This window comes from Phascolarctos cinereus, unplaced genomic scaffold, assembly GCF_003287225.1.
Source record: "Phascolarctos cinereus isolate Bilbo 61053 unplaced genomic scaffold, phaCin_HiC Scaffold_5;HRSCAF=322, whole genome shotgun sequence".
Taxonomy (NCBI): Eukaryota; Metazoa; Chordata; class Mammalia; order Diprotodontia; family Phascolarctidae; genus Phascolarctos; species Phascolarctos cinereus.
In genome coordinates, this window is record NW_027555958.1 from 255803068 (window position 1) to 255822152 (window position 19085).

At 40.9% G+C, this 19085-nt stretch overlaps 1 protein-coding gene across 3 annotated transcripts in view; it reads left to right on the forward strand.

Moving 5' to 3' along the window:
• Positions 1 to 18090, forward strand: part of PIK3R5 (phosphoinositide-3-kinase regulatory subunit 5) — an 89665-nt gene extending 71575 nt beyond the window's left edge. For 2 of the 3 annotated variants that reach the window (XM_020966655.2, XM_020966656.2), the window contains 10 exons: positions 1100 to 1796; positions 2080 to 2242; positions 3104 to 3229; positions 4211 to 4339; positions 5098 to 5191; positions 9708 to 9784; positions 10348 to 10441; positions 10647 to 10729; positions 11316 to 11428; positions 11624 to 18090. In XM_020966655.2, coding sequence (XP_020822314.1) covers positions 1100 to 1796; positions 2080 to 2242; positions 3104 to 3229; positions 4211 to 4339; positions 5098 to 5191; positions 9708 to 9784; positions 10348 to 10441; positions 10647 to 10729; positions 11316 to 11428; positions 11624 to 11771 — 1724 coding nt within the window. In that variant the 3' untranslated portion in view covers positions 11772 to 18090. The remainder of the gene's footprint in view (positions 1 to 1099; positions 1797 to 2079; positions 2243 to 3103; positions 3230 to 4210; positions 4340 to 5097; positions 5192 to 9707; positions 9785 to 10347; positions 10442 to 10646; positions 10730 to 11315; positions 11429 to 11623) is intronic. The other variant, XM_020966657.2, reaches the window with a different exon arrangement.
• The last annotated feature ends 995 nt before the right edge of the window (positions 18091 to 19085 follow it).

A 19085-nucleotide genomic window follows, 5' to 3' on the forward strand; every position in this document is an offset into this window, starting at 1 on the left:
ACTGATCAATAAACAAGCATTTAATAAGTGTCTGCTATGTGTTCAGGCACTGTACTCTGTGGAAAGAATGCCAAGTTGCAGGGGACAGTGGGCAGTAAGAAGGGAAGACTTTGTACGTAAGCAACTTTTTCATTTTTTTAAAGCAACTTTTTCAAGACACAACATGGTACAGTGGAAAGAATGCTGGACTTGGTATCAGGAAGGACTAAGCTTAAATTTTAGCTCTGTCACTGACTAGATATATGATCTTAGGCAAGTCATATAACCTCTGTAAGCCTCAGTTTACTTATCTTCAAAATGGAATAGTAATTTTCACATTGCCTACCACTTTGAGTAATTTTCAGGAAAGTGTTTTGCAAAGTTAAAAGCATCATATTAAAAAGAAAAGAAAAAAGGAAGAATGGGGCAGCTAGGTGGTGCAGTGGGTAGAGCTCCGGCCTTGGAATCAGGAGCATCTGAGATCAAATCCGAGCTTAGACACATGACACTTACTAGCTGTGTGACCCTGGGCAAGTCACTTAACCCCAATTGCCTCACCAAAAGGCAATAAATTAATAAATAAATAAGTTAATTAATTAAAGCACCATGTAGATATTGGTTATTATTAAGAAGTTTGTACATGAAAGGTAGGAAGAAATTGGGATGATAACTGGCTAAAGAAGTCAATAACTGCTAACAATGACAAGGCATTTTGTATTTTGTTTGTTTTCTGATGGGACAGATTGGGGAGACCTGAGCTTATCTGGAGAGGAGAAATTAAAAGGTTACATAAAAGAGAAGGGATGATTACTGGTTCAAAGACCTATAGGAAGGAGGGAACATGGGATCAAAGGCAGAAGGAGGGAGAATAGCTTTGGCTAGGATTTGGGATATCTCCTCCTCTGAGACAGAAGGGAAGGGGGGTGGGGAATGTATGATTGTGAGAAGTCATGAGAAGTGGAAGAGGGGCATTCTCACCATACGGTCAGGGAGTGGGGAGTTAATGTTCCTTTTCCTGAACAAGGGGTGTTAACCTACTAGTCCCTTCTACTGAGTTTTGAGTAACGTATGACTGGGACCTGAGGTACACTTATGGAGGCTACTCCTTGCTTCTCTATAGACATCCTAAAGGAGATCCTGCTTAAGGAAAGGGAGTTGCTCCAGCCAGAGACCCTTGAGGATGAAGAAGAGGAGGAAGACTTGGAGGCAGATGGATGCTTTGCTGAGCGGGACTCCCTACTCTCTACTACTTCTATGGCATACAGAGATTTGACCAGGTCAACAGCCTCACTCCAGGCCTCTGTCCCTGGCTTCTCAAGCCACCTATTGACCTCTTTTGTCTCAGGCCTCTCAGACTACATGGACAGTGGCTACATGGAAGACAGTGATGAAAGTTCCCCTGATCGGCCACGGAAAGAAAGCCAGGAGGAACAAGGACCTCAAAGACCTGGGAGAAAGTTTAATAGAATCTATAAACTCTTAAAGAGCAAGAGCCATATGGTGCTTCGGAGAGATTCCCAGAGCCCTGTGAAAGGGACTGGCTCAGGCACGCTCCCTCTTCGTCGGACGGGGAGTCTGTGCAGCCCTTTAAACATGCCTTCACCACTCTCTTCCTGTCCCCAACGTTCCCATTCCCTACCCCAGCACATGCTGGAGAGCCAGCTTTCAAGCTGGCTCCACTCCACTGCCACACATCATCGACAGCGGAGGCCCTTCCTTAGTGGTGACGAGGATTCCAAGGCCTCCACTCTGCGTGTTGTGGTCTTTGGCTCAGATAGGATCTCAGGGAAGGTTGCCCGTGCTTACAGCAATCTCCGGTGAGGAGTGGGAGAAGGAACTTTGCTTTCTTAGCCATTCAGACTCTTTATGATCAGCCCTGTTAACCAAGAGCCACAGGAGCTAGAGAGGAAGGGATTGTTTTCTAGTTGGGAAGGCGGTCAGCATGATGGCTTTGTCCTCTTATGTGCACTAAGACATCCTGGGCTGTCTCCCAGGTACTGTGGGTGGGGCCCACAGGTGGAGAGTCAGAGGATTAAAGGAAATGGGGATGAGGGAGGGTGCCATATGCTCATTTCATCTCTTGTTTTATCTTCATACCAGGAAATTGGAAAGCAATTGCCCACTCCTGACACGGTACTTCAAGCTTCAGTTCTTCTATATCCCAGTAAAACGAAACTATCATCCTACATCTAGTACCTCTCCTGCTCGTCCAAACCAGTCACACTTCACATCCACAGATTCCATAAGGCATCTGACTCCAGTGGTATGTGCTGAGCCTCGGGGAGAAAACTGGACAATATGTAGACACATAGAGCTACCTGCTAACATAACAAAAGGATGTCTCATTTAAAGAGGGAGTAGGATAGGGAGAGGGAAGAACAAGAATGGGGACATGGAAAGGAGGGAAAAGATGGAGTGGGATTCTATTTTTTGAATTGTGTATTTTTGAGGTAATCAAATGAATAGCCAATGTTTATTGAGGTACTAATATGTTTAAGACACTGCTAGTAGGTGCCATAGGTTGTATAAAGAAATAAAAGACACCGTCATTGCCATGCAAGAGTTTAAAATATAATTGGAGACAAGTATAAACATGAAAAGTTAAAAGAATTATACAAGACAGATTTGGCAGATCTGTTGTGAAAACAATGCATGTAACCTTAAAGCAGGATGGATATGTGAGAAGTTGCTGCTCATACTATTGTTAATAGTAATAATAATGAGAGAGAGTTTAGCATTGCGGATAGAGAGTTGGCTTGAGGGTCAGGAAGACCTTAGTTAAAGCCTTTCTTTTGTCATAGTCTAGCTGTGTGTCCATGGGTATGTCACGTAAGCTCTCAGTGCCCCAGATAACTCATTAAGTTATAGGTAAGTTGCTCATCTGCAGTTTCCATACTGCCTACCAGTTTCTTATACCATTAAAATCAAGTTTTCTTTTAAAGCCATAGGAGAAACTCAAAAGAAAGAGAAACAAAAGATTTGGGTTTCAGGAGGAGCTATCCAGTTCCATCTTCTTGCTGGATGGTTCCCTTTAGTTGAGTGTTAAGTGTTGATTCTGATGCCTTGTGAGTTGGGAATCTTAAGCCTCACCCCTAGGCACCTCCTGTCTGTATTCCCACTACAGGACATTCCCCTGGCCTCATGGGAAGACAGCACCAATGACATTTCCCATTACCTCGGAATGCTGGATCCTTGGTATGAGCGCAATGTGCTGGGGCTGATGCACTTGCCCACTGATGTCTTGTGCCAGGTAGGCAGGTCACAGGAATGGGGGAGAGGGAAGGAGGATTTTGCCTGAAGACCTAAATTTGGGGATCACTTACCTTACTTGGGCTCAAGTCGTAACAACAGTCCTTGGGTCTGGAGGAAGTGTGCACAGAGAGCTGGCCTTGAAGCCTCTGATATACTGGCTGTGAGACCCTGGGCAAATTGTTTAACTTCTCAGTGATCCAGGTAACTCTTCTAAGACTACACATTGCAGAGAAGGTGTTGTCTTCATTGGTAAGAGGTAGTTTCCTCATCCAGAAATTCTCTATACCAAAGAAACCACAGTTCCAGTCCCTGTCCCTTTAAATCTGGGACAAGGCATTTGTCTATCCTAGGCAAGGTTTGCAACTGGCATCTCTTCCTTATGCGGTCTCCACTCTGGGGAATTCACTATAATGCTTAACTTTTCACCAAAGAAATGCCTACAGACAACACAAAAAGTACAATTTTGTTACTCAAAAAACATTCATTTAATAGAAGATATATTTGTAATAATCCTGTATTGTATCCCATTATGTGTACCATGCCTTAGGTGACTGCCTACTTTCCCTATCCTTAGTCCTGTCCATATAAATTAAGTAGAAAGGAATAATGACATAATAGTGGGAATTAGGGAAAATCTAAATACTACTGTGTTCAGGAGCCATGGCTGGGGGTGTTTCAGCCTTATGGTTTTCTCTCTCTGGTATCCTGTTTGGGCACTAGGCACAATTCTGGCAACTTCCATAATCTTTCTCCTTCCAGCCTTACTTTATGACTCTGGAACCAATACTTGGAAGCTTTGCTTTGTCCTTGTCTACCCCGTTCCTTGATCCTTTCTCTTAGAGGAGTATTGGAAAGAAGTGAGAGAACACAGAGCTAACATCCCTGCAGGTTTTCCCTTTGACTCATTCTCCTCCTTTAATGTTACCTGTTTCCCACTGTTCATGCCAATGTCATCTCTGTCTTGGATTTCTCTTTGTAGCAGACTTTGAAGACTGAGGCTGGGCCATTGGAGAGCACCCAGGAGCAGCTGCCCATCCTGGCGGACATGCTGCTTTATTACTGCCGTTTTGCCACAAGACCAGTCCTACTGCAAGTCTATCAGACAGAGGTATAGACAGAGGTTAGAAGGGAGAGTTTCCCTTCTTTTTTCCTCCCCACTGCCTTGCCCCACACCATTATTGATTTTCAGATTGCCATTAGCACCATCTCTTTGGGGTATCTGATCAAACTATATAGTTAAGATTATCTGAATAAAGAAATAGGAGAAAAAGGGAAAGGGGAAGGGAACAAGCATTTATTAAGTTCTTACTGTGTGCCAGGTAATTGTACCCAGTAAAGTAATATTTCACAAATATTATCTTATTTGATCCTCACAATAGTCCTTTGAGGTAGGTGCTATTTTACAGTTGAGGAAATTGAGGCAGACAAAGGTTAAATGACTTGCCCAGGGACACACACCCAGTAAATGTCGGAACTGGATTTGAACTCCCATCTTCCTGACCCTAGACCCAGCACTCTATCCGCTACACACACCACCTACCTGCCAAAAGCTCTGCACTACAACCAGGTGATCTTGGGCAGATTATTTCCCTTCTCTTGGCCTTAGTTTCTTCATCTATAAAATGAGGAAGCAGAATTAGATGATCTTTTAATGTCCCTTCTAACTCTAACATTCTAAAGTCTATAAAGAGAAACTGGGTTCTTGGGGAACCTGAATGAACTTAAATTCAGTCTGTAGGAGTTAGCTTCTCCCTCTCCATGGCCTCTTCTTTGGCATACTTCAGAGTGAAAGGACTTAGAAGAAGGGAGACCCCATATAAACAGCACCTTTTGGCTCCCTGTGATCACAGACATTCTTTTCTGTAGTTGACCTTCATCAGTGGGGAGAAGACAACAGAAATTTTTATCCACTCCCTGGAGCTGGGTCACTCTGCAGCTGTCCGTGCTATCAAGGCTTCTGGTAGGTATTACCTTTTTAAGAGGCCCAGGAAAGGCATGATAGGTGGTGGTGGTGGCAACAGTCTTAGCATTCTCTTTTCCTTCCCACCCCAATACAGAAAACAGTGTGTCAGGGTTAGCTCAGGGCAGTTGCACCATACTGATCATCTGGAGAAACAAAAGGCATTATGTCCAAGACAGAAAGAGTACTGCACGCTGGAAGTTAGGAGACCTGGATTCTAGTCTCAGCTCTGCTGTTTATTTAACATCTGTGCAATACGAGGCAAATCTCAGCCTCACTATTTTCTGTGGACTACAGCATTTCTTTCATCTCTAACATTCCATGGAAAAACTGACTCCTGGAGGAAGCATTATGGACACATTCAAAAATAATGGTAGGAGACTTTCAGCAAAATGGTGGAGTCACGTCTAAGTAGGCCCCACGTATCCCCTCAAAACAATGACAAATATGCTGAAAACTGTAAAAGAGCAACAAACAAAATAGGGGAAAGGAAAGAAACCCTTACAGGAAAACAAACAAAACCTGAACAGCTGAATAAGCAGGAAAGAGGCCCTAATACAACCAATAAATGTATCAAGATCAATAAATGCTTTAAAATCAAAGAGTATGAGGAAAAATCTGTGGTCAGAATGAGTCTCACAACTTATATCTTTAGATTAGAGAGTAAATATACTAGAAGAATTTCTAAAATGGTTTAGGATAACAAGAAATAAAAGGAGACTAGTATGTATGAGATTGAAGAATTTTTTTTAAGTGAACATGGAAATTGACAAAATACAAAAGATGATGAAATGTCTCAAGGTAGCAGTTGCCTTTTAGGAATAGAGGAACTCATCCCTCCTCCCCACAAAAAACAAACATGAGAAAACAAGAACAAAATTTTTAAATGGCAAAAACTAGAAGACATCTACAAACCAAAATAACAAAGCTCCGTGAAGATAATACAAGAATTATTGTTCTCTCAGAAAAACATATAAAATAGAAAAGAGTCTAAATACCATATTCCAGGAAATAATTAAAGAAAATTCCCCAGGATTACAGAATACAGAATACAAATCAACAAGAACAAAAAGGCATCATGTTTAAGAGGGAAAGAGCACTAACATGGAGGTTAAGAGACCTGGATTCTAGAGTACAGAATACAAAACCACAACATCTCTGCCCTCAAGGGGTTTACATTCACCTAGAGGACTGAAAAGAAAGGGTGAGGAGAGAAATGGAATGATTTTTCTTGAAATTATTTACCACAAATAAAAGCTACTTAAATAATCCAATCCAGTCAACATTTGTTAAGCACCTACTGTGTGCCAGGCACTGTGTTAAGTGAAAGAGATACCACTAATAAAAAGAAAGTCCCTGCCCTCAAGGAGCTTACAATCTAATGAGGGGGGACAACAAAATGATGCAGGAAGCTGAGAGGGGAAAGAGTTGGAGGGCTGGAAAACCAGGGAATATCTTATTCCACAGAGTTAAAATGAGTCAGAGTTGCTGATGAAGAGTACAGTGAGCCAAAAGGTCTGCCCTTTACAAAGGAAGGCTTTGGGAGGAGGTTGGTACTCCACCCTCCACCTAGAAGGGAGATGAGGCTGAGGGAGGTAGTGTCAATCAAGGCTTGAGTAAACTGCATGGTGATGAGATTAGAGGAGAAGGGGCCTCTTGTTCTATAGAATTAAACCTAGGCACAGTAGCAGATGCAGGCTGGAGAGGAGTTTGGGAAGGACAAAGGAGCTTCCTAAATTATACTCTTATCTGAGGTATATAGAAAAAGGTAAGCAAAAATCAAAACATCTATATCAATAAAAATAGAATCTTGGGATTATTTTTTGGTGTGAGAAGGTAAGGGAGAATGAAAAGTCAAAATTGACTTAGAGATTGTGATTTGGAGTAACTGGAAGGATGGTGATGTCCAAGACAGAAATATTATTTGTCTAAGACAGAAATGATATTTGGGGAGAGGAGAAGGTATTCAGTTCTACAAACAGTTTTCAGACAAGATCAGCAAATTGTCAACCACCATATGAAAGATTGCTCTAGTTAAATGCTGTCAGACTCAAACAGAAATAGGGGCCACCAATCCATACATAAAGATCTCTGTGAGCCACATATTGGCTTAGTTTTAAAATATCTTGTTTAAAATATCATCTTTTATTATTTTTTTATTTATTTTGTTAATAATTTCCCAATTAAATTTTAATTTGGTTCTGATCATGTTTGGGAGTGTTGTAGACTGCATACCAACCATGGGCCACATGTCTGACACCTCTGCTCTAAATTACTCCCAAGCACGCACACAAAATATTATCAATTCAGAGAATGCTCCCACCCTCCCGGATGCAATAAATGACACAAACTGAAGACACTGAGAGTTCACCTCATATCCATTAAATTAGCAAAAATGGCAAACTATGGAAACAGTGAATTTTGAGAGGACTATAAAAAGATAGGCATATTAATACTCTATTTGTGAAACTGTGATCTAATCATTCTGGAAGGCAGTTTGGAATTATGCAAGAAAAATCACTGAATTAAGCATACCTTTGACCCAGAGATCCTGCTGCTAAGTCTATACCCCAAGGAAGTCAAAGACAGAAAAGTCTCATATATTTGGAGAAATACATTTGGAGAAAAAAAATTAGAAACTATGTAGGTGCCCATCAGTTGGGAAATGTCAAAACAAATAGTGTAGGAATGTAATGGAATATTATTCTCTGTAAGAAATTAGGCATGTGAGGAATTCAGGGAAATAGAAGGAATGGTATGAACTGATGAAGAGTGAAGTAGTCAGTTATTAAACACCTAGTATATGCCTAGGCTCTGTCGTAGGTGCTAAGTATACCAATACAAAGATGAAATGACCCCTACCTTCAGGCAACTTAAACAGTAGACCAAAACAATATGTACACAAAAAACCAATATGTACACATACCATCATGGATAGTATGCAGTCTACTACACATGATGAGAACCAGATTAAACTGTATACACAAAAAGAGAAAATACAAAATATACACAAAGTAAATGAGGCAATTTTGGAGGAGAGGTAGTAGCGTCTGGGGAGAATCAGAAAGGCCTCAGTTAGGAGGTAGTACCTGAGCTGAGTTTTGAAGGAACTAGGGAGTCTAAATAGTGATGAGAAGGAAGTGCATTTCAGGCATAGAGATAGCCTATGAAAGGCTTGAAGACAAGAAATGCAATCTTTATGTAAGGAAGAGCAAGGAAGGACAATTTTGCTGGATTGATTGTAAAGTGTATGAAGGAGAATGATATGTAATAAACCTGGAAAGGTAGGTTGGAGCCTGGTTATGAAGGTTTTACAAGCAGAAAAGTTTGTATTTAATCCTAGAGACAGTAGGAAGCTGGTGGAACTTATTGATCAAGGGAGTAATAATTTATTATACATTCCTGCTCTGAGCTTCAGTTTCCTCTTCTGTAAAATGCAGATAATACTTCCTACTTATCCTTACAGGGTTGTTGGGAGGCTCAACTCAGATAATATATGTAAACATTTTGCACATTTCAAAGTGCTATATAAATTGTCAGTTTCTATTCTGAATTGATAAGAGCTAAAAAAAATCACATTATTAAAAAGTGAAGAATGGAAAAATATATCTGTTTAAAGCTGTATATAGGAGATGAATTTGTAACTAGAGAATATTAAAAAAAATAATTTTAAAATGCTACTTCAATTACATAAAAAAGCTTTTGCATTGACAAAATAAATGCCACTAGAATAAAAAGAAAATATATGAATTGGAGGGAAAAAAATTCACAAAAAACATCCCTCATAAAGGTATGACATCTCAAATATACAAGGAATTGGGATATATTTATTATCTTGTATCATTCTCCAGTAGATAAGAGATCTAAACAAACTTCTCAAAAGAAGAAAGGCAATCTATCAGCAGCCATCTAAAAATGTTCTCAAAAATGCTAATCATAGAAATGAAAACTAAAACAATCTGATCACCTCATACGTAACAGATTGTCAAAGATAGCAAAATTTAATTTTGATGAGGATTTGGAAAAACACATTAAATCACTATGTATGGAGGCATCCAACTGTTATATAAACCAGTTTGGAATTTTGTAAGACAAGTTACAAAACTGTTCAGACCTTTTTATCCAGCTGTTATTGGGGATATATCCTAAGCAGGTTATTAATAACAAGGAAATATTTACTTTTATGAAAATATTCATTGCATCACTTTATAATACAAAAAATTTAGAAACTCCATCTGATGATTGGAGAATGAGTCAACAAATTGTGGTATATGGATCAAAAATTTTACTACTAACTTTTTTCTTATTTTTATTTGATATTTTATTTTCCCCAGTTACATGTAAGGGATAAAAGGGTCTAGATTTAAGAGGAAGGACTTGTTGAGGCCTGGAGTTGAGGGGAATAGGGAAGGAGAGGAAGGAGGGGTGAGTAGAATCATGAGACATCTGTGGATGTGGCTGTGAAGAGAAGGGAAAGGCATGTCTGGATTGAAAAGTTTGGATCTGTATTATACAGGTCCTGGCAGTAAGCGGCTGGGCATTGATGGAGACCGAGAAGCCATCCCACTTACACTACAGATTATCTACAGCAAGGTAAGGGGTGACCCTGAAATTTTCTCCTCCTCCTAAATACTGAGCCAATGCAAGAATTGAGAACTGCTTCTCTCTCTGGCGTTTCTTTGACCAGAGATTTTATTCTGGGTCATGTCCTTTGCTTTTTCTGGATTTTAATTCCTGAGTCTAGAAAATTTCTAGTTCCATCTCTACGTATGTAACCTTGACCAAATCCCTTCACATATCTGGGTCTAAAATGCCAGAGTTAGATTAGATTGTCTTTAAGCTTCCTTTAAGTCATCACCTTCTATGGTTTTATGACACTGAGGTAAAAATAACAAGAAATTTACAAAATAATATTAATATATGTGACTAAAAACTAAATACATAAGTGTTTAGTGGAGGCCTCAGACAAGAAAAGCTGGCTGGAAAAATATCACTGCTGGGTCACTAGTGGATTAAACCACTTACATGCATATACCATAATGGTCAGGATCATTATCTCAGTATGTAAATTTTAACTAGTGATTAGGTGTGCATTTGGAGTAGGGCTGAAGGGCCTTCTTGGAGCTGAGCTTGGCTACTTTTATCTGGTTTTATAGGGGGCCATTAGTGGGCGGAGCCGCTGGAACAATATGGAGAAAGTGTGTACTTCTGTCAACCTTAACAAAGCCTGCAGGAAGTTGGAGGAGCTAGGTAAGTGAAACTGGATTGAGTTGGGGGAAGGAAGGGGTAACAGTCATGTACTTGGCAAGGTCAGTGGCTGCTAGGAGTCAACTCCTCAGTTCTCTGGGGGCCAGCCCTAATTCTCTTTCTCTTTCACCGGCTATTGTGCATTGACCAGGAGCAGAGGGTAGCTCCAGAGCCTGAGCTCATGACTTGAGAATTCTTTCTTGTTTAGATTCTAACATGGAATCTCTGACCTTGACCCTGACTGAGGTGGTGAAGAGACAGAACTCTAAGTCCAAGAAGAGCTATAACCAGGTATTAGCATACTTTGTCTCCTTGGCCTCCATTCCACTCTCACTCTTGTACACAGGTGGCCAGTAAAAGTCTGGGGGACATCAGGGAACTAAGTGAGAGAAAGGAAATGAAGGCAAAGTCATATATGTAATCATGTGTAGGAAAGGAAATATGAAGGCACGTGTTAGGGAATGATTTGTGGGCTCTCTGTTTTGTTGGAAAATCCTCAGGTCAAAGACTAAAATAAGTTCAAGCTCAGGGAATTTTGAAAATTATGGTTAGCTCCAATTTTCTGTTTTCCTGCCTTTCTTTCTAAAGGAAAGGTACACCAGGATGCAAGAGCAAAGAAAGGGGTGGGGGGGAGGGGGACCTTTGGGTCAAGCTGTCAGCCTTATTCTTTCTGGTCCTCATTCTTTGGACTGTATGCCAAATAGGTAGATGAGTCTAGGTTTCCATGGAAAAAAGTTAGGATGCCCATAGAAGATGAGGGGATCTTGAAGAAAGAGAGGTTAAGTCAAAGATTCCTGATTGGGCTTTGACAATTCCATTTCCCTTTCCCCTGACCCTGGCTTGGTTATTGGGTCATTGATCCAAAGCTTCTCCACAGATCAGCACATCACAGATTAAAGTGGACAAGGTACAAATCATTGGCTCCGACAGCTGCTCCTTTGCTGTTTGTCTGGATCAGGATGAGCGAAAAATCCTACAGAGTGTAGTCAGGTAATGGAAGAAGGGGTCCATAACTTTGCCCCAGGAAAAACTACAGTTGTGTGTTAGGGGGAGGAGTGGGTTGCATGTGCCCCATATCTCTCGTTTCTCCCAAACTAACCCATCTCTCAGAACTGGGTTGGAAGAGGGGTGGGACTAAAAGAGGTTACTGTCAAATCCTTCCCTGAGCCAAGGCTTCCCCAACAGGTGTGAAGTCTCTCCCTGCTACAAATCTGAGAACAGCAGCCTTTGTTCACAGCCCAAGAGACTTTCTTTCCTACCACCTCAAAACTCACCTGACCTCTGCTCCTTCTTGTGTTTGCCCATCATGACCTTCAGCGGAGCTCTGCCCTAACACAGCAAACTCAAGATCTTCATCTGGATTTGAGACATCACAAGGAAACATGGACCCCTGCCTCCCAAACCAGAGCCCTCCCAGTCCAGAGAGCCACACTGGCAATTGTGGCTTTTCCTACAGAGAATGGAATTCATTCCTGATGATGTTTTTGGTTTTTTTCCCAGCAGGAAAAAGACAGAAACCTTTAGCCCTGTAGGGAGAGATTGTCTTCTGCTCATAAAAATATGCTTTATATGGGAGGGGGAAGAGGAGGTACGAAGATGGTACGTCCATCTTTCCTTCTATGTAGGTGAGTCACTTTAGGCAAGTTATTTAGCCTGTCTCTGGCCCTCAATGCTCTCATCTAGTAAGTGGAGAATAACTTACCTCCCCCTAAAGCTAGGCACCTGGAACATATAATCTGGCTCTAAAATCTATTTTTGTCTCGGGGCCTGGCTGTTCCTAAGTTATGTGCGTTGGATGTTGTATAGCCTTTGAATACTAGTCCTCTCTTCTTTCATTCCAGACCCTGGGTTGAGAGGCTGAGAAGGGAATGGAGAACAAACAGGTGGGGAACTGTGTCCTAGACGGCTATTCAGGTTCTACCTGCCTCTTTAGCACTCTGTTCTCTGAAGAAATGCATATCAAGGTTCTAACAAGTGCCTAGCATTATTTTAAAGGGAAAAGACATGAGATATGTAAAGAGTTTACATTATACTTGGAGAGACAAGATAATACATGACACACTTTGTGTGCAATAGTAGATTAATATTATGGTTAAATGTATAGTTAATAATTAAGAAGATAGTGAAGAATTAATGGCACCTCAGGTTAACTATGAACAACTCACTATAGTGGGGAGTTTAGTCTAAGGCAGCTCCATCTTGGCCTGATCTAAGGAGATTTATTAGAAAGCACCAAAAATGATCTTGTTATACTAAAGCTTCACCTGTATCAAGGTACTGTACCATGGTTCCAGAGCTTTGTATTTAGGTTCTGTTGTACTGTATCACTTTTATGTACAAAGGGTCTACATAATGTACATTATGTTCCTTCCTCATAGGTCCTTTTGGTGGAAAGGGGATTCCAAACCATGATGGTTAGCCTGGAGAAAAGAAGTATTTGAAAGACTATCATGTGAAAGAGGGTCTGAGAGACTAGGTTTGTTTTGTTTGACCACAGAAGGCAGAGCTAGCAGCAATGGGTAGAAGTTGTTCAGAGGCCAATTTTAGCATGATCTAAGAAAATGTTTCCTACCAGAACTCTACATACAATAGGTACTTAATATGTTTATTGTATTTCATCGCACATACAGTAGAAATGTGACATACAAGTCCTACCTTTGATATTTCCTGGCTGGGTTGACCCTTAGTAAATCATTTAACCCCTCAGTGCCCCCAGGCAACCTCTAGAACTTTTTTTTTTTTGGTGAGGCAATTGGGCAATTGGGGTTAAGTTACTTGCCCAGAGTTACACCGCTAGTGAGTGTCATGAGTCTGAGGCCAAATTTGAACTCAGGTCCTCCTGACTCCAGGGCTGGTGCTCAATCCACTGCACTATCTAGCTGCCCCTTCTAAAACTCTTAAATTGCACAACTGTTGTCAATCTTCAGTTGAGGGAATTTCCACATAAGGAGTGCCCTACACCAAGGAGATCACAGGTCCCTTAAAAAAAAAAAAAGACCATCCAGAAGTAGACTCCCTGGGATGGTAGGGACTTATAGATCTCTGGTGGACTTCATGCAGAAGCTACAGAACTTGTCAGAGATGATGTAGAAGAGATTGTTTCCCAGGTATGAGTTGGACTAGAGATTCTGCAAATTCTGATTGAGTTTAAAATTAAAAGTCCATCCCTTACTTGAGGAGATAAATCTTTAAGGTGGAGAGTAGGTTTTAGCTAGGCAGGAAAAGGAGGAGGCCAGGCAAGAGTAGGAAGGAATAATGGGAGCAACAGCCAGGTCCAGGATTTCCTCTCCAATTCTGAGTAATTTTTATGGCTGTTTAATTCAACCACTCTTTATTAAAGTGTCAAGTATATGCCAAGAACTGTACTGGTGCTAGAAATATAAATATGATATGAATATGATACCCAGTCTCTTCACCCCTCCAACCTTCTCTTTCTCTCTGGGCTCTCACTCATGCAATTTGCACTCATTCTGGACAGGTCTGGCATTCCTAGAGGAGCAACCCACTGCTACAATTCATTCTCTCAGGAATCTAGAGGTTACCCTATTGGGAAAATACTCTCCTACTGTACACTATAGCTGCTGAGCCCCCACCATTGTGCTTCCCATTTAACAAAGCAGCCAATTTAACTCCATTAACTCTTAATTAGAAACACTAAACTCAGAGCCTAATAACATAACATTCCACCAAGGAACACACACACACACACACACACACACACACACACACACACACACACACACACAGTGCGTGTCATGGATACTACCATGGTGAACCCCATGCCTAGAGCAATTAACAATTCTGGACTTTGGACTTTTTCTTTTGGGAACAATTCCTACAATTCGTTGATGGGTGGGGCCACTAATGGCAGCTCCATTTGAGTTAATCCTTTTCTAAGCTTCCAAGGTAGCATTATATTTTTTCCACAGAAACAGAGAGACCTTAAGCCTGGGATCTTCAGAGCTTCTTCATGTCTGCTCCTTTGGCTAGACTGAGGAGTTTCCATTTGTCAGACAGTAAGGGACAGTGCAGAAAGAAGCAAAAGCAAAACCAAAACCCTTTCTTCCTTGAATTAGCCCTTGCAAGCAGTAGATGAATGAGTGAATTGAGTGAATAAAGCATTTATTAAACACTATGTGCTAAGCACTGGTGATAGTAAGAAAATGTAAGTAAAGTAAGTAATGGAAACATAAGATAGTTAGTCCCTGCTCTCAAGAAGCAATTCTAAGATTGCAGTGCAAATTCTAAGGTTTCTTCCCAGACTCAACTAGAAGCCTGTCCTGAGTTGCTGGTCCAAAACAAGATCTTTTCATTAAGATCACTTACTTCTATCACATGAGGATAAACCAAAATCCCTATTTCTGCCATCTATACCATAACTAGGGAATATATATTTGTCCCAATGTCACCAAACTGGATGAAACCAAACAGGTGGTTACCAAGTGTGAAACAATTTTCCAACTATTACTTTCAAAGCCCTTACTTCAGTCATATGCAAATTAGATGCTGGAAAACTGGACACTGCAGTCATCTTTAGGTGCCTTTTCTCTGTTGGGCTGCTTTTCAAAGTGTTTGTCTCAGAGCTGTCTCAATCTCAAAGATTGAGACCTTTACACAAAATTAAAAATTACTCTGTACTGAAGTTACATATAGCTTGATGTGGGATGGGAACAAAGGATGCCATGCATACAAATCACTATCTTGAAATAAATAAATAAGGAGAAATATGACACTGCCAGGGGTGGGGAACTTGCTGGTTCCCCAACCCTGGTGTGGACAATGAAATTCAATGAAGGAAAGGTCACTTATTGTGTGTGTTAGGGATGGGGTTAGGGAAAGTTTTTTGGAGAAAGCTATACTTGAAAAGAGAGAAGGATGTCTATAGGGGAGGGAATGAGGTTATCTATTTTAGGCAAAGGAGACTGGCCTGTGCAAAGACTTAGGTGTGAGCACAGGATCTGATTGGGGAAGAGATCAGTACATTTGGACAGCTATCAAGTGCACAAGGTAGTACCATGAAAGAGTCTCTGTCCCTCACTTCAGTCTTCCATCCCTTCTCACCTTGCTGTTTTCATGGGGTACCAAGTGCAAAAGTGCTACCTGAAGTCCTCACAAGCCTAGGGTTCAAAGTCTGGGAAAGATGTTCCTGAAATGGTTGCTTTTGATATCAGTACTAGTTAAATTACATTGAATCCATTTCTGGAGGATGAGGTATGTAAAGAATCAAGAAAGATAGGAAAAACAAAAGAATTCTGATGTGCTGTTTCCCTTCTGCCTCAACCCCAAATCCATAAGCAAGATTATCATCCTAGCTTTACATAGTGGCCCAGGGTTTAGAGAGGAAAGTCTTAGATTGATAACTTCTGGGACAGATGAAAACATCCAGCTAGCTCCTGCCTTTTGTTTGTCCAGTCTTTACAAGTAACTGAATTAGGGCTGTCCTGGGTACCCTTGGGTAACCTAACTTCCTCTTGAAAGTTTGCGTCGGAGCTTTGGGATTCCATAAAGGCAACTTGGTGTAAGGGAAAGAACACTGGACTTAGAATCTAAAAATCCAGGTTTAAGTACCAGATCCATTATTTGCTATCCTTGTGACCTTCCTTGGATAATCCATTTCAGTTCTTTGAACTTCAGTTTCCTTGTCTGTCAAATAGAGATAATAATATTTGCACTACAAACCTCACAGGGTCATGGAGCTAAAAAGAGCTAAACTATCCTCTCCCAAGATCAAGGGAAAAATCAGAAATCCTTCGCTATTCACTAGCAAAAATCCAGTCCTAGAATTCTACAGCACCTAGTTCATCGTTTTTCTCTTCTGTTTTGGTCCCATCACTGGCCACAGTGTGATATTTCACTGGTCCCTCAGGAAAGTGAAAAGAAAGAAGGTTTAAGTTATTCAGAACCATTCTCCTACTTTGTAACTACTTCATCAACATCCTATTTTACATGCAGTGTGGTATGGGGAAAAAGCAATAATTCTTGAATTAGAAGATCTGTGTTTAAATCCTTCCTCTGATGGTTACTATTTGTGTAGCCTTGGACAAATTGTTTAACCTTCCTTGGTTTTCAGTTTCCTCATCTGTAAAATGAAAATGTTTGACTAGATGGCTTTTGGGGTCCTACCATCGTATATGCGCTAGTAGGCCAAACCTACTAGCCAGAATGGAGTTATGGTTTTTGTCCAGAAGCTGTCTGCCACTCTAGGCCAAAACTGTTAACTTGATCTGTGCTGTGGTGGGTTTCTTCTCCCCTCCTTTTTTTTTGGGGGGGAGGGGTAGTTGTGAACATGAAGTTCAGATGGCTGTGCCACATGAAAAATAGACACACATAGAACAACAACAACAAAATTCAGATAGGCGTAATAGTTATACTACATTATAATTTGGCATAAATGGTAAGTAGTTTGCTCAATTCAGTTCAACAGCCACTTGTTAAACATTGTTATGTGCCAGGCACTAGGTTCTGGGGCTGCAAAGATAAAACGTTTCACAATCCCTGCCTTCAAGCTGCTTATGGTGTAATAGGAGGAATGTAACATTCACACAAACATGATACAAGGTAGAGTGTGGTTAGTGGCAATAGTGAGATCCAAAACACTCTAGGAAAATTTTGAGAAGAAAGAAATCTTTTCTTTTTTTTTTTTAAAGAATTCTTTCATCAAGGTTGGGGGGCTGGTATATGGATAATTGTCTTGAAATAAGGTTTCATGATGGAAGATGGTGCCTGAGCTAAAAGAAGAATATCAGCTAGGCAGAGATGAGGAGGAAGCAAGTTCCATTCCCAAAATGTGGCCATCAAGAATGTGATGAATCTGGAAAATGCAAGATAATGCTAAGGAATAAGCTAGTTAGTTTAGTTACAGTAAAAGACAGAGTTCCTGAGTATGTAAAGATGAGTAATCAATAAACATTTATTAAGTACCTACTATATGTCAGGCTCTATGCTAGAGATACAAAAACTGTCCTCTTTTCATTAATGGCCCACACTCAAAACAACCAATTGCAACCCTAATTCAAATGTGTGTTACATTTTGCCTGATCTAATATAACAGACTCTTAACTGGTCTCCCTAAGGGTTTCCAGTCCCCACCACTGGTCTTAATCCAGGTAATCTTCCTAATGTACCACTCTCTGATAATGCTAATCCTGGATTCAGAAATTACCAGTGGTCTGTAGCCTACTGATTAAAGTATAATTCCTAATCCCCACCACTCTGACATTGCTGGTCCTCATTATTTGAGCATAACCCACATTTTCAGCCTCTTCTCATTTTGCTCCTCTTCACACTATGTTCCAGTCAATCTGGACTACTCTGCAACATCAGTTTTCTTTCTGCCTCGTTCTGTTCCTGTCCCCTGTGTGTGAAATTGCTCCTTTCTAACTCCATTCAAGGCCCAACTCACTCAGGTGTCATCTCCTCTCTGAAATTTTCTGGGGTCTCCCTTTAGCTCAGTGAAAGTAATTACTGAAAAATCTTAGAAGCACTTTGCATGAACCACTCCTTGGCATTTGCCTCACTCTCTTGTGTCATATTTATATCTTACCCTGATCCCCTTTTAGATTGCAATGTCTATGACAGCCAGGTGTGTGTCTGTTTCCAGAACTTGCCAACTTCTCGTGCATGGGCATGTAATAAATATTCATTAAATTAAATTCAGTGTTCATTTGTGTAATGCACAGTTCAGTAGGCACCTTAAGTGGGTGAAATTGCTCCTGTTGCTGCTGCTCAGGTCTCCTGCCTTTCAGTCGTATCACCTCACCAAAGGAGGCAGGAACTTCCTTCATAACCTAGCATGCTCAGGAAATTTCAGTGGATACCCTTTTTCCTGACATGCATAGCACCTTTTAGTTATTATCCTCACCAAGGTCAGCAACTGAGCTCACTTGGCTATTCAGAAGAAAGTATAGGGAGAAAGAGAAAGATCAGTCAAAAGCAGCTATAACCACACTTCCAGGTACTCTAAATATGAAACAGCAGTCTCCTCGTTTGTCTATCTGGACAGAATTCCTGTCACTATGCTTATGGTGAGGTCCTGTGATAAGAGTAATACCTACCAGGGTAATCTAGTTCTGTATTTAAAGGTAAGGAAGCTGTCCTTAAAGCCAGATTGGCCCAGTGGGGTAAGGTTTAAGCCCTATTGCTGTTGATGAAGCTTCCTGGTGGCTTAAGGTTCTGTTGATATGGCTTCCTAGTCACCTAAGGGCATTAAAAAGGCTACCCTGCATGATTCTGGGCCTTTTACTCTTGGTGGATGTCCTAAGGCCAGCTTCACTCACCACACCCTACCCTACCAACCAAACACATTTCCATATAGAGATGACCAGGCAAATGGTCTAAGGACTAGAGAGAACAGAACGAGATAAAGACTCACTCTTTTGGGGTCCAGGCTAGTGGAGGAATTGTGCTAATGCTTCCCACCACATATGGTTGTTTGTGAGGTATATCAGTGCCCATCAGAAACATCATATACTCTGTTAAGTTGAAACCATTATAAGAACAGCAGAGGTTGAGGACTGATTCCATTGTCAATCTGGACATTAGGGATTCTGTGTAGTGTTGGATGTGAGACCATATGATCCCCTTAACTATGGACAAGACTCATGCTCAGTTGGGCTCCATTTGCCAAATGGATCACCTACATAATAAC